The 15,860-nt window shown below is 33.6% G+C and overlaps 1 protein-coding gene across 2 annotated transcripts in view; it reads left to right on the top strand.

The window, feature by feature from the left end:
• GALNTL6 (polypeptide N-acetylgalactosaminyltransferase like 6) overlaps nt 1–15,860 on the top strand; it is a 1,250,966-nt gene that overhangs the window by 531,698 nt on the left and 703,408 nt on the right. For both annotated transcript variants that reach the window (XM_033215693.1, XM_033215694.1), the window contains exon 4: nt 4,910–5,076. In XM_033215693.1, coding sequence (XP_033071584.1) covers nt 4,910–5,076 — 167 coding nt within the window. The remainder of the gene's footprint in view (nt 1–4,909; nt 5,077–15,860) is intronic.

The following is a 15,860-nucleotide window of genomic DNA, read 5'->3' on the forward strand; positions in this document are numbered from 1 at the left end:
TATTGAACCATATTTTTAAAATCTTTCAGTTTAGCAAATGCCAATATAAAAAATCAGAAAATATTTATTCTGTTTTGGAAAAACAGAAGAATATGAGAAAATTTGCCACGGAGGTTTCATTACTGCTAGAAAGGTCTAGCAGAATGTTTACAAAATAATTTAGGTTTTTTTTTCAGATTTTTAAATGCCTTCACAACTTGTCATTTCTCTCAAGTAAATTTTTAAATAACTCAAACTGTATCTTTTGTCTTCCTGGTGCTTTTAAAATTTGAAGGATTCGTTTTTATCCATCTATATAAACTGCAACTCAACAAAGAGATGTCCTTACCTCTGAGCCATTCCTAAACTGCAAGGTAATTTTATGCAAATGCTTATCTGAAAATAATACAGCAATATGAAATGTAATAATTAAACCCATATTCCTAGAAACCTGTTTCAACACATGTTTTCGTTTGTCCCTATTTTCTTCTTCTATTTGTGAATTTGCTACACATTTGTAACCATAAAAAAGGCATGTAAATTGTGTTTGATTTTATTTTACTTATTTATTAAACTCAGTTCCATATTGGTACATCATCTTCATATTTGCAAATTTTATTCTCAACCTGACTTGACATCAAACCTAAAATATGCAGGCGCAGAGCCTTCATAAAGTCCTGGATGTGCTTCACTATTTCTAGTAACACTGTGGGGCAGTCATCTGGATCACAACTTCTTGAATCCAATGCCTGAGGTTGGCAGTGATTCAGTTTTTCTTTGGAGCAGCTTAAGTGCTAGAATGACCGAATATAATTCAATCAGAATAAGTGCTTTTACAAAGGAGCTGGCTTTCCTTCGAGTGAAAATCAGACCTGCACCCTCATTATTTTTTGCTAGAATTATTACAAGGGCTAATCTTTCTGCTTCTAGTCTTTGCCATCTGCAACACATTGTCTGCCCTGCTGCCAAAGGAATACGTAAACACGATCCAGTCTTCCTTGTGACTAACAATATTTGAAGTACTTCATGTTGACTGCAGGCTAACATCCAAATTCCTTAGAATCATTTTCAAGATTCTTCATGATCTGTTCTCAACATACAGACTCATTGGTAAAGACTTCCTTAATTCTATCAGACAAAGTTAGTCACACTTCCTTCAGGCTCTCAATGTCTATGTGCCATCTATTATGTCACTTGTCTTCTTTGAGTCTAATCATTTTCTATATCTGCTCACTGGTCTGTGAACCCTTAAGGGAAGTGACTGAAATGTATTCATCTTTGTATCCTAAATGTCTCTCACTGTCTCTTCTGCAGTTCCTGTCTTTTCTCGTTCCACATCTTCTTCCACAGAGGATTTGACAATGAAATAATACAATTTAAACAACAATGACCATAATAATGTCAGTATTATTAAACTCTTGCTATTATTAGCTATGATGCTATATGAAGTACATTAGACCCAATTTAATTCTCATTAGCACATTATGAAGAGGTATTTATTTTTTGCTCCCACATTATCCTGTGTGAGAAAGTTAATCTTACAGAGGGTAAATAACGTGCCCATTGTCACACAGACAGTAAGTGGCAAAGCTATCATTTGAACCTCGATAGTCTGATCATAAAGTGTGATGTGACTTTTCAATATTTGATACATCATCATCAGGCATGAAATAGTAAGGAGTTTATAATGTAGTCTAATTGAAAAATAAGTTACAGATGTCAATGTAAAAAGGCAGTGTTACTACTAATAATCAACTAATTAGGATGAGACCATTTTTATGTATCCACTGTAAAGTCTTCATAGTTGTATTTCATAGGCCTAGAGACATCTCTGAATAGAGCACCAGTAATAATTCAAAAGCTGAAAGAAGTGATGAAATGCATGTGTGATCACTCTTTTTTAAAAACTTATTTAAAATTATCTCCAAGTATAACAAACTGCAACTTTCCCAACTCAACAAAAATAAGAGTGTTGCCTATTTGAGCAGCACATTGATTAATGTGAATCTTGACCATGGCATTGATTCAAGAGACTGTTCCCACCAAGTGAGGTATAACTTATTTGCCTATGTCTAAGTTTGGGTTCCTCTGGAAGCAGACCCTGAAACAAAAATTTGACTATATACTGTTTAGGAGGTAATCACAGAATGTAGAGTGGTGCGGTGCAGACAATGTGAAAAAGGAAGACAGAAAAGGGAAAGTAACCAGTAAAAGATGCATTATCAAACTGCCAATCACTGTGGGCAACTGAGGTGTAATCCTGCTGGGAAACTATGGGAGAAAATATAGAACACACCTCAGGGTTATCCCACCATGTGACTATTTATTCTGTAACTTCCATTATTCGTTGGTTGATACTTGCTCTAGGGGAATTAATTTCTCCCAGAACTTCTGATCTGCCTTTTGTGCAGAGATGAGACAAAGTACTCACTTTGCTATCTGCAGAGATGTATAATAGGACCCTCTTGGCTTATACTGGAATGGTGAGTGCTAAGGAGGCATTGATGCACCAGCATCATCTGCTAGAGCTTATCTCTCATGAGCCTCTTCCTCCAGCAAAATAGATTTTTACCTTGAGCTATGCACCCACATATATATAGATAGATAGACATCTAAATTGACAGATAGGTGTGTATATGATATATGAAAGCTGCATTCCAACTGGATGTCATTTTGACATCTCAACAATAGATGGTCAAAATTGAATTCATTATCGTTGCTCTCAATCTTTGAAACCTTCAGTGTGTCCCTCACACAGGCTCCTCTGTCATTCTGTATTTTATCGGATCAGTTGCCCATGTCCACAACGTAAGACTCCTCTTTAATCACATCTCCTAGTTACCAAGTCGTGTGAATTCTCTTCCTACGTACACTTTGAACCTGTCCTCTGCAGGCCACCTTCAGTTCTCACTTGAATTTCTACATTTTCCAAATTGGCTTATGGGCCTCTCTCAAATAATCTTATAGCACTCTATTAAACTTCTACACTATCCATTTCATTTTAAAATTGTAACTATTTGTCTTTCTGTATCTCTCATTATAATATAAATGTCTTGAGGTTAAGAACTAGATTTTGTTCATTGTTTTATCTCAACTTTGGAGCCTGACCTATATCAAACGTTCAGTAAATTATTGTGACATCAATGAATGAATGAATGAATGAATGAATAGAATGGATCCTTTTATATTTTGTGTGTGGCAGTAATTTGATAGTAATTTGAGCTTAGGCAGATAGAAATTATCGAAAACATTTTGAAAGAGAAAGCCTTTGTCACACATGATTGGTCTTGCATTCTTTTTTGTCTACCCTTTCTCTGAATGGATTGTATATGACTCTGAAAAGTCATGAGCCTATTGACTTTTTTCTTTTTTCCTTTTTTCCTTTTTTTTTTTTTTTTGAGACAGTCTCACTCTGTCACCCAGGCTGGACTGTGCAGTGGTGCAATCTCATCTCACGGCAACCTTTGCCTACCAGGTTCAAGCAATTCTTTTGCCTCAGCCAGCCGAGTAGCTGGCATGACAGGTGTGTTCCACCATACCTGGCTAATATTTACTTTTGGTAGAGATGGGGTTTTGCTATGTTGCCCAGGCTGGTCTTGAGCTCCAGGACTCAAGTGATCCTCCTGCCTCGGCCTCCCAGAGTGCTGGGATTACATCCATGAGTCACTGTGCCTGGCCCCTGTTGGTGGTTTATACGATATTACTCTGAATGCAAGTCCTCTTTAATTAATAGGCAAGTGATATATACAATAGCTTGCCCTGATGTTTAAAAAACAAATGGCTTCATTGGGAATATTACCCTCATTCTAAGGATATTGTGAGGTGTGATGGTTCTCACAAGTAGGTGCAACATTATGAATATCGATATATCAAAGCACAATTAGTTGGGCTCTTTGGCTTTGTTCAGAAGAATAAATGGCTCCGCATAATTATGACCAGGTATGCTGAACTTCAGAAACACTGTTTTCCAGATCTGTGCATTATAGGCAAAAACATCTATCTTACTACACTCCCATGGAAATTACTGACAGATCTTTTTCATATTATATATATTTTTGACATTTAAGTTATCCTAAAATGAATTTCATCTTTTTACAGCATTTTTGTGCCCATATCATGTTATAATTTTTATGGGTTTTCAAACATTTTTCATTGTCTGAAAAATGTCAAAATTTACTTGTTTAATGAATATTGTTAAAAATAACAAATTATTAGGTTAAATAATGAATAAAGGACTACAATTTTTAAAATACCTCTTTTTCATCTTCTCAGATGGTTCCCACAATGAAAAACAAAAAAAATGAACTTGAGATTTCTTTTTAGAGTTTTCACTAGGAATGTGATAACATCTTGATTTGGATCTTAATTTAATCTTATTATGTGGTTGTGCTCAGTTAACAGTTATTTTACATTAAATTTTAATTTATTCTGTTTAGAGGCTATGGTTGTTTTTCCCTTCAGGTTTTAAATACTGTCCAGCCATTGAAACACTCCATGACTAAAACTGACTAATTAAACATGAATATTACAGAAGTTAAATTTTTAGATCTCTTCAGGAAATCCATCTAAATGTTAATTATGTGCTCCATGGAAACAGTTTTAAAGCATATTATCCATCCTTATTTCTATTATATAACAACAGGAAAAATGTACATCAACAAGAGCACAACATTTCAACAAACTGACGAATTTGAAACCCTGATACCAAAGAGGATAAACCAATTGTTTCATTAAGAGTGAGTGTGAAAGGAGATCATTAATATATTCCATGAAGGAGCAGAATAACAATCATGGTGTACAAACTCTGGTTGGAAAGTATTAGACCAAGTCGTGTTTCCACAGTTGTCTGATATCATAATGAATAAACAACAGAATAAGATATACAAGAGTTTTACATTTGATACACCATTTTTTTTCCCCTCCTCTCCAGCTGTAAGCACAAGATGTATCTGGAAAGGCTGCCAAACACCAGCATCATTATCCCATTTCATAATGAAGGTTGGACTTCCCTCCTGCGGACCATACACAGTATAATTAACCGAACCCCAGAGAGTCTGATAGCAGAAATCATTCTAGTAGATGACTTCAGTGAGAGAGGTAAGATACAGTTGATAACATTTTATCTGATTCTGCTACCATTCACATAATCATTAAGGACTTTTTTAAAAAGTTAATGGGAGCTTCTTTCTGATTCCATCTGAATGGCGATTATGAAGTTTTATCTATGTTGTGATTTCGTAAAATATTGACCAAATGCAAAAGAAACTTAATGAGAAGCTATCGGTTTCATTTGGTAATCTATAAGAAATTTGCATTACAATCTCTGTTGCAAATTAGACAGGTGTTGGCAAAATGCCTCAAATTCTACTTTCAGCTTCAGGACCAACACTGCAAAATATATTATTGTAAGTACATGTGAATGGTAAAATATTTGAGTTAGAACTACAAAATCGGTTCCTGTTTCTGAAAAGCATCTACTCTATTATTTACCAGTATGACACATACTCCAGGCTGCGCTTGTGTTACTTCATAAATATTAGAAATTACAAGGGACACAGGTACATATTTTTACTTGGTAATTCTAGCTATTTTATCTATCTGAACAATAACAGAAACAATCTAGTGTAACAGTATATTACAAAATTTAACATAAGTTTTAATACTTTTATGATTTTATATTTACCTTATAAAAATTTTATAATTTTGTAATTTACTTTCTATTGTATAAATATACTATAAAGTGCATTTTATAATTTACCTTATATTTTATTGCATGAAGGAGCTACACTTAACTGTATATCTGTTAGAAAGAATGACAGTAAAATATTTTGATTGAATATTATTCTTATGCCTCAAAAGAGAATACAGCTTGAGATCAAATGGGTTAATTAAATTTTGGAAGTTTTAATTCATGTTAATTTGAAGTTTTGGAAATGTTATTTGTCACAAAAACATCTTTTATTCATAGTATTCAAAAATTCTGCAAAAGACTGCTTGATGTGCTAATTGTGAAGTTTCTTTGACAGAGGTAGTCAGTTAAAATACTGGTCTTTATACACTCTTTTTAAATACTGATTCAGAGGTTGCCTAGTATCAGTAGATACTGGGACTTACGTGACAGAAATGAGGTTGTTTGACACTACACTATTAATATGGCGGAGGTTGCAGTGAGCTGAGATCCCACCACTGCACTCCAGCCCGGGTGACAGAGTGAGACTCCATCTCAATACTTAAACTACCAACCTGGTCATTTAGGTTTGATTTTAAAGAGGTTTTTGTCTCATGTTACACAGGTAGGCATGCATTTAATATTACCTAATAATAGTCACTGTCTAAAACTGAAATTTTCAGAGATTTGAAAAGCAATGTAAATGGTATATTCACTTTTTTATTCTAATTGAAGTTACTATTTCAAAGCAGTCATTATTATCTTAGGCTAAAGATTGGTGATTAATGTGTTAATAAAGCATTGATTTCAAAAAGTGAAAAAGGGGATAAAGATCTGAGGCTGCAGATTGCCAAGTGAATAGTCTTTGTGATTGACTTGTACTAGGAGAAATAGGCCAGTGTAACTTTTGATTATCTTGGTAAACTATTTATTATAGTAGAATTTTGACCTGGGGGGGTAATAGAGTGAGAAATACTTGGTAGTAGGAAATTATGGTGTGTAGAACATGTCTTGTTAAATATTTCTCAGAGATATTTTTCACTTGAAAGTCTTTGAAAAGGTTGAAAATCCTGGCACCTACATTTTCTTGGTTCCAAATCACCGTGACTTTTGGTACAGTAGCAGCTTTGGTGGACTATGTTTCTGTATGTCATGTTAGTTGGGAAGAAAGTAGACTGTCAATGTAATTAGTGAGGGGGGTAACAGAAAATGGTTAATTTAGGAACATTAATGGTGACTTTTGAATTTCCTAATGGGCATTTCTAAGGGATAATCATTACTTTAATGGTTAGGTAAAACTTTCATTGAGATATTCTACTCTTATGAGCAATCAAGTTGAAAGTATAATTTTATAATCAAATGCAAAAGTAAATTTTGAAAGAAATAGGTGATAAAATGCTTCTATAATATTTTATAATACATCATAATTTTTAAATTACATAAAATAGGAAAGACTCTTTTTCCAAGTTTTTGCTTTGGATTATGAAAATCTCATCTGAGAGTATTGGTTGATGTATATTAGCACTTGAGTGGACTTAGAAGCATCACTCCTGCTTTCTGAATTATGAGAAATATAAAGAATTAATGTAATGAACACAGGTCAGAATCCCAACACCATTAACTGTATGACATCTGGTAAATTCAGTTTCTCTGAGTGTCTGTTTATCAAAATGAGAAAGAGAGTGACTCTTCACGGAGAGGTTATGATGCAGGGCCGCCGTGGATGTTTGAGTGAATCGCATGCTCATGGGAGAGTGATTACTCTCAACTATTGATTTCTCCTCACCAAATACTCTCCTACTGGTGTAGTATAAATAGTATATACTTTTTGGAGAAGAGATTCTCTTAACTTAATCAAATATGATCCATAATAATCTATCTCTATCTACCCATTTATCGATGTATTTATCTATCTCCAGAATCAACAGAAGAATTCATTTAGCGGCCATTTAAAGAGTAATCATAGTAATTTATATTTGGAGAAATTAGGACTGCTTTAACATTTAAAACATCTCCAATATGGCCAATAAGCTACTACAAGCATTGAAGTAAAATAAAATTCTGAGAATTTAATCAATAATGAGATGATGTTATTTAACTAAATTAAATGCATGGCCTTAGAAGAGTGTTTAGCAGAATCCTTTTCAAGATTGTTTTTACTACTACAAGAAAAGAAAGATACCCCAAGGCATCACTTGTTTACAGGGCCTCTAAGAGAGGAAAACTTTTTCTACTCCTTTTTATCTGATAAATCTGTAGCTGTGCTGTCAAAAGCTATAATTAACTTATACTTTTCTTAGAAAATTCCCCAAAACTATAACCCTATAGTGTGTAGAGTTCTTTTCACCCACTCTTTAAAAATCAGATTAAGTAGGATAGAAGAATTTTAAAATACAGGAAGATATAGGAATTCTGTTGGATTCCTTAAGGAAGTTATTTTTTTTTTGTTTTACAATTTAAATTTATTTTTAGAAATGCATCCCAATTTCATTTCTGTTCAGTATTTGCCACCTTTGCACTATTAACTTTTTCAGATACTCTACAAGATCCTTGGCCAAAAGCACTAAACTTTAACAAGACTTAATCAAATATTACTGCTTATATTTTACATCTTCCAGATCAATAGAATAGCTATACATGACCAAAAATATAGGAAAGCCAATATTTTAGACATGTCATTAGCATGGGTCACTTGCTAATTACTTGGAATTCATATTTACAACAAATATAAGTATATAGTAATTGCTAAATTCTATAATAGTGGTGTTCATATCAATAAAGTAAAATACCAAATTATTAGATAATTACAGAATAATTCTAAACTATTACCAAGTGATTTAGAAAAATCTGCTTAAATAAGATTGACCTAGTTCTCAAAATGCTTTAAAAAAAAGTGAATATTCTATCTCGCAGTTCTCAGTTTAGACATTTTTCCTAAAGCAAGCTTGGTAACAGAATGTCATTTTAGCCTCAGAACATAAGTCCACCATCTATAAAAACATGAAGGTGAAGGCCTGCAGGTAAGTTTTCAACAACCACCGCTGTGTTTTGCTATCTGAAGCTTACCAAAGTTAGTGAGTGTGGCTATTTTTTTTTTTTTTTCCAGTAAGCTCTGAGAAATACATTTCACAACTTAACTTGAGGCCTATAACAAGGCTTCATGGTGACTTTAAAGCAGGACTAATCCTGGGCTTATCTCCAAATTCCAGGCAACCTTAACAGCATCCACATGGAAAATGTTGAAATGTGTGAAATAAGCTGGGGCTTAACCTTAGAGATAGGGTATATTGGACCTGACAATTCTTTGAACTTTGCATGCTTAGATGAATGCAAGTCTAAATTGAGGATAGTTGCAGGAGAGTTGCTGACACACTTACCTTAATGCAAGTATGGAGGCACTACTGTATACCCAAGTACACACACACAAACACAGGCACACATGCGCACACTCACTCATTTCTGCTCCTGCTTGTTTCAAACTTCCTGGACAGAAGGGGTAAGTAGTTGAATATTTGAGTTTCAGAAAGATCTGTTATTCTCCATGTACTCACTAGAGAGAAAAACAGACTTGTAACTATCCGCCCAATGCCAACAACTTTCAAGAAATCCAGCTTACTTTTCCTTAGACAGTCCAGATTCTTACTATCCAAAGTGTGGTGCATGGACCAGCAGCAGCAGCATGAAGCTTGCTAGAAATGCAGACTCTCAGGCCTCACCAGATGAATCAGAATCTGCATTTCAACAATATCTATATGTACTTTCTATAGGAATTAAAGTTTCAAAATCACTGTCATGCATTTTAAAATTGGGGTTGAATGGCCAGATACAGTGGCTCACACTTGTAATCCCAGCACTTTGGGAGGCTGAGACAGGATGATCACTTGAACCTGGGAGGTGGAGGTTGCAGTGAGCCGAGATCATGCCACTGCACTCCAGCCTAGGTGTCAGAGCAAAACTCTGTCTCAAAAAGATAAATTAAAATTAAGTAAAATTGGAGTTGAAGCTTCCGTGAATAATATGGGTGCAATAAGTAACTTCAAAAATCTCCTATTTCTTACATGTTATTACAAAATAAATTTTGCTGTTTGTTTATATTGTTTAGTGTGCAATTAATATTGGATTTATAAGTTAATAAAGGTATTAACACAGTATTTTATGTAACATTAATTGTTATATTTCCGTGCTAGATATTGCCAATTTCCAAAATTTGTAGACATTTGCCTTGCTTTCTTGTGAACTCATTTTAGAGCATTTGATGTTTAATTCCAATTTACTGTCATACCTCATCCGCTTGCCAATTTTCCCTTCTTGTTAAACAAATAAGGTCTCTCAAAACTTTGTAAATCTATTTTGCTTAGGAATCAGTCAAGAACTTTTATGCCAAGGAAAACATATTATATATATGCGTATATATAATATGTATGAATACCTACATATATATGGAAATAGCAAAGCAATTCCTATAATGATCTACATTACCATTAAAAAATCCTAGACTCTTCACATGGCTGAAAGTGTTTTTAAATCTTTAAAACAGCAAGGATATTTTTAATGATTTCACAAATGATGATGTCAAGTCTTGAATTCAATTTCTGTTTTACACAAATAGTTTCCAAGTATGCATTAAGGAAAGTTTCCATAAGCAGACAAATCAGTCAGCACAAGTTTTACCACTATTCGAAGTTGGAAGATATCATCAGTGTGAAAAAGGTTGTAAAGCCGATGAAGAATGGTAGTGCATTTTATTTTATATTATACAATACTAACACTAAAGTGCATGTAAAGATTCTGAGACGACAGTCGACAAAAATGTTTTAGTGCTGGTATTCCATCAGGTACTTCACTAGATTATAAGACAAGCAATTTTTATGTCTGAGATTTATTGAGAGCTAGTCACTCTAAATAAATCTTGGAGTTATTTAGATTTAATATTCATATTTAAAATGGCAAGGATAATTGTGTTTAAAAAAATCAAACTACAGTATCAAACCACATACTGTTTAGTAGCAGGAACTAAGCAAATGTTAAAAAAATACAGCAGTATATTTAGAAATTCAGCATTGTATGCTGAAGAATGGAAAGGAGCTATTCTGCTTTCTGATATTTGTATATCATGTTGCGTAAAGTTTAAATATGCAGATTGTCTTAATGGCTGTGTTCACAAATTACTTTAACATTGGTGAACGGAAGGGAATCTGGGACATTAAGTGACATTGCTTTCTGTGGTCAGATGTATGAACATACCACAGTAATGTGCAGTCAATGTCAGGAAAATTATCCTACAATATAAAGGGGTAAAAGTTTGAGAAGTTACAAAATCAAAAAATCAACTCATAAAAAGTCTTTGTGCATTTGTAAAAGATGGATATTGCCCATTGGTAGCAGAATATGCTTTCAGTAGAATCTGTCTCAGAAGAAAAGCACTTTTGAGATTTCTCTCCCTCTTACTTGTAAATTAAAAATTCAATCTCACAGGATGTAAATATCTTCAGAAACAACAGAATTTATCTGACAAAATAATGATAGTTATATATCCTTGTTGAGTCTCACCTTTGCCTTCATGTGTACAGTAGCTTTTTATTGTCTCCTTTTTCTCTTGAAATGTGAATGTGAATAATCTCTCAAGTTTTCAGGAATGCTACACACATTCACAAGCCTCATGCTTACTACTACAATGCTTTATTCAGGTGCTCATTTTGTAAATTAAGGTAAAGGATTCTGAGATACTATAGAAAAATATATATATATTCTCTTAATAAATTGCATTATGGATTAGCTTTTATAATGAGGGCATTGGTAGTCAAAACATTTCAAAAAGTTATTATGGAGATATCTTTTGTCTCCTAAAGAAAATAATAATATATCTCAGTTAAAATTATTTTCAGTTTATTTTAGGATTCACATTTAATTTACAATGATACATTTGCTGAACCATGCAAACAGACATTTTTTGTGTAGCTAGCTTTAACAAAAAAGAGCTGTGAGAAATGTTCTAATGTTAGTTGTTTGAGAGAATGGCATTACAATGAAATACATGCAGGCTAATTTGAACACGCATATAAGAATTTTGGAAAATATGTGATAGAATGAAGTGATGGAATGGAAAGGCACAACCTAAGTTTCAATGTCTACCCTGTGTTAGGCTGTATCTTAGTTATCACATGTAGTATTACAGCAACTTCCACAGTAGAAAAAAAATCTTACGCTTGCTTTCTTTTATTTTATTGTAAAAGGTATTATGTGTATTAAATGAATGAAATAAGCAAAACATACTATTACTCAATTGTCTTTAAAATGTCTATATTGAAAAGTTTTCTCACTTAGTCAATTTGGGGCTTATAAATATTTATATTTGTCCTATGAGTAGCTTTTACATTTTTTAAGCATTTCATTTTGAAGAGATGATTAATCTCATTTAGTTGTCATTTTTCTAACTCATATTTCACTCTTTTGCAGTTTTGCTCTCTTGTCAAATATTAGTTTGTAGTATATGAAATTCCATTTTTTTTGTAGGACATTAATGGTTGACTTTGACAGTTTCATATATTTCAATCTTTATGACCAAGCATCTTAAAATCTATTTACCTCTGGATGAAAAGTCTATCCTGGGATCATGTTTTAAACTAGTACTTTTAAAAGTAGAGAAAAGCATCAGGTGTTGGATAGGCTGCTCTGACTTTCCAACTGCTTTTTCTGTAGGAAAATTCCACATGGCTGAATTAATATGGGTTTGGCATAGAAGGAGACACTGCCTTTAGAAGCAAAACTGTTACAGCTCACCAGCATCACAAAGGCATGACTTCTTCAAGAAAAATAAATTGTGCAATTCATTTTATGGCAGATTAAATCCCATTTATTTTTCTTTCAGACAGCTGTTTTGAATAGAATGTCACTAGTGTGAAACCATTTTATGGATGTTGGGCTTCAGATCTTGGGCAGGCATAACTTTCTTTGATGAAATAAAAGGTTATGTTTTATGACTATTCCTCTTGTCAGCAAACCTCAGCTTGTAAGCTTTAATAATACGGTGTTCAGTATTTCAAGCAGCTCTTTTGGATGTCTAAATATCCATCTGCTCTTAATTTTTTAAAAAATCATTGCATCTACACAATGGAAAAAAGAAAACCTGACAAACATTTTCTCTTTTATCCTGAATTATAACACTTACTCGATAAAATAAAACTATCAATCTCTTAGCATTCAAGATTTTTCATAAGCTGACAAATTTTGAACATCAAATTCATCCATGTTTATGAAATGTGTTTTAGCAAAATTCTCCCCTAATAAGAATTAAATGTTTTATGACAACTGAGGAACACATTCATATTAGAATAATAGGATCTTTGAGATGAGGGATTTGTAGGTGACATGGTGCATTTGTAATATTTATAGATGAGTAGACAGAGACTTATAAAGATGAAGTCCTAAGTCACAGAGTGGGTCGATTCTATATGCTTAGATAAATGCTGGTTTAATTTCAAATGTACAGTTTTCATGCTTAGGTATCCAAGCTTCCTTTCTTTATAGTTTTCTCAGATGTTTTATTCTGAGAAACTGAAACAATTCTAATAACTATCATTAATTTAGATATTAATTCATTAGAAATTACTGCACCGCAATTACATAGACATTCTAGATAATTGAATCTAATTTATTACCCATTTAGCCTTAGGATCACAACAATAACAGAAACCATCATTTCAGTATGTGTATACCCAAGTAGTGAAATGGAGGATTCATGAGAATCATTAATGACTTGAGCGCACCAATTCCAGTCTCCATAATGGCCTTCCAGGACTTCTGGTGGCCAATCAGCACCTTCCTCCTGGAGAAAACAGTGATTCTAATGTTTGGAAAGGCTCTCAAAGTAGTAAAATAGGTCATAAAAAAGAGTTAAATATGTTTTATATAGCTTCATAGACTGATGTAAGGTAGAATTTGTTGAGGTACTTAAATGGATTTTGGGCTGGCCCTTTGTAGGATATCTGATTCTGTCTTTATCCTGGAAGAAGAGTTAGGCAGCCTAGCAAGGCTGCTTTGCTTTACCCAAACAAAGACACATTTGACATTTCCCAGGGCCATGCTGGTGCCAATGTCTCCAGAAGATGAAGGTCATTCTAGAACAGAGAGAGGCTGGATTAAGGGTAGAGGAGGCATGGGGAGTTACTGGGCAAATGTCTAGCATTGGATTAGAGACTAATTAAATACACATCCTTTATTTCCTCATTTTTTTCTGCCTGGCCTCTCAAAACGTAGATCAAGAAGACTGTATGGAATATATATACACACACACACACATATGTGTATATATACACACACATATATATGTGGAATTCATATATATATACACACACACATATATATGGAATTCATATACACACACACATATATGTGGAATTCATATATATATATATATACACACACACACAAACACACACACATATATATATTCTGCTTTGTAAACTAGTGGCTATCTCACAACACAAAAAATCCTGACCGCAATATTGTAGCTCTGTAAAGAATTGCTTAATGCTAGCAACTGTGAGGCTAGTGGAGCAATGATGAAAGAAAATTTAATTTTATATCCTGAATAAACTCTAGCTCTATCACTTGACAGTTTTGACTTTTACATATTATACTTCTGCATAATTATTAAGGCCATATCCAACTTAATGGAGACACATTTTCAGTTTGAAATAAAATTTAAGCAATTCAGTTTTGATTGGGTACATGTTTTCCTCTGGTTTTGCCAAGTTGAAACTCTGCTTCTTAGAAAATAAACGAAAGTCTCTATGAAGAAAAGATTTTCCTTTTATTCGTCCATGAATCTATTTATTTATTTCACAATACTGAGTATTATAAAACCATAGACTCATGAGATAAGTAGAAATATAGTGAGTGGTTAAGAGCCTAAGAATTAGAGACAGAGAATCTTGAATTCAAGTTCCAGCTCTGCCACTTACAGCCCTTGAGACCTTGCAAAGAATTGGATATGAAGCTGGATTACAGAAACAAGATATGACTTCACTATTTAAAATAAAAACTTTCAAGAAAAGGTATCACCAAACGGGAAAGGGTAGGAAAAATAAGTCCCCCAATATAGAGAGAAGACAGCAAGTTACTCATGACTGCTTTGCGTAAGTTCATGCTTGAAGGGCTAAACCAAGTTGGTCCAACCCATGGCCTACAAACTACATGCAGCCCAGGTTGGCTTTGAATGTGTCCCAACACAAATTTGTAGAGTTTCTTAAAACATTATGAGATTTTTTTTTTTTGTAATTTTTGTTTTGTTTTGTTTTTAGCTCATCAGCTATTACTAGTGTTAGTGTATTTTATGTGTGGCCTAAGATAATTTTTCTTACAGTGTGGTCCAGGGAAGCCAAAAGATTGGATGCTCCTTGCCTGAACCATTGCATCATACTCAGAGAAAACGCAAAATTTACCTTTTAACCATGAAAAATAATATTTATATAATTGTGATGAAGGAAATGACTGCCCAAGACTGCTGTCAGAAGAATAATTTCTATACATAGAAAAGGCAAATTTTAGGTTCCAAACTTCAGTGTGCTTGTTTTTGACCTTTGGAAAAAATTCTAAAATAATGATGGCATGATGGTTACTAAGAAGTCAAATCAAAAAAAAAAAAACAAAAAGCAGAGGCTGGTGAGGTTCAGAGAAAAGAGAATACTTATACACTATCGGTATGGGATGTAAATCAGTTCAACTATTGTGGAAAGCAGTATGGCAATTTCCCAAAGACCTAGAAACAGAACTATTTCTGTTGTTTTGTTACATTCCCAAAAACCTAGAAACAGAACTATCTGACTCAGCAATTCCATTATTGAGTATGTACCCAAAGGAAAATAAATCATTCTACCATGAAGACACGTGCACACAAATGTTCATTGCAGCACTATTCACAGTAACAAAAATATGGAATCAACCTAAATGTCCATCAATGGCAGATTGGATAAAGCAAATGAGGTACATATACACCATGGAATACTATGCATCCATAAAAAAGAATGAGATCATATCCTTTGCTGGAACATAGATGGAGCTGGAGGCCATTATCCTTGGCAAGCTAACCTAGAAATAGAAAACCAAATATCACATGTTCACACTTATAAGTGGGAACTTAATGATAAGAACGCATTGGGACCTACTTGAGGGTGAAGGGTGGGAGGAGGGACAGGATAAGAAAAAATAACTA

This window comes from Trachypithecus francoisi, unplaced genomic scaffold (assembly GCF_009764315.1).
Source record: "Trachypithecus francoisi isolate TF-2019V2 unplaced genomic scaffold, Tfra_2.0 Lachesis_group1, whole genome shotgun sequence".
NCBI classification, from domain to species: domain Eukaryota; kingdom Metazoa; phylum Chordata; class Mammalia; order Primates; family Cercopithecidae; genus Trachypithecus; species Trachypithecus francoisi.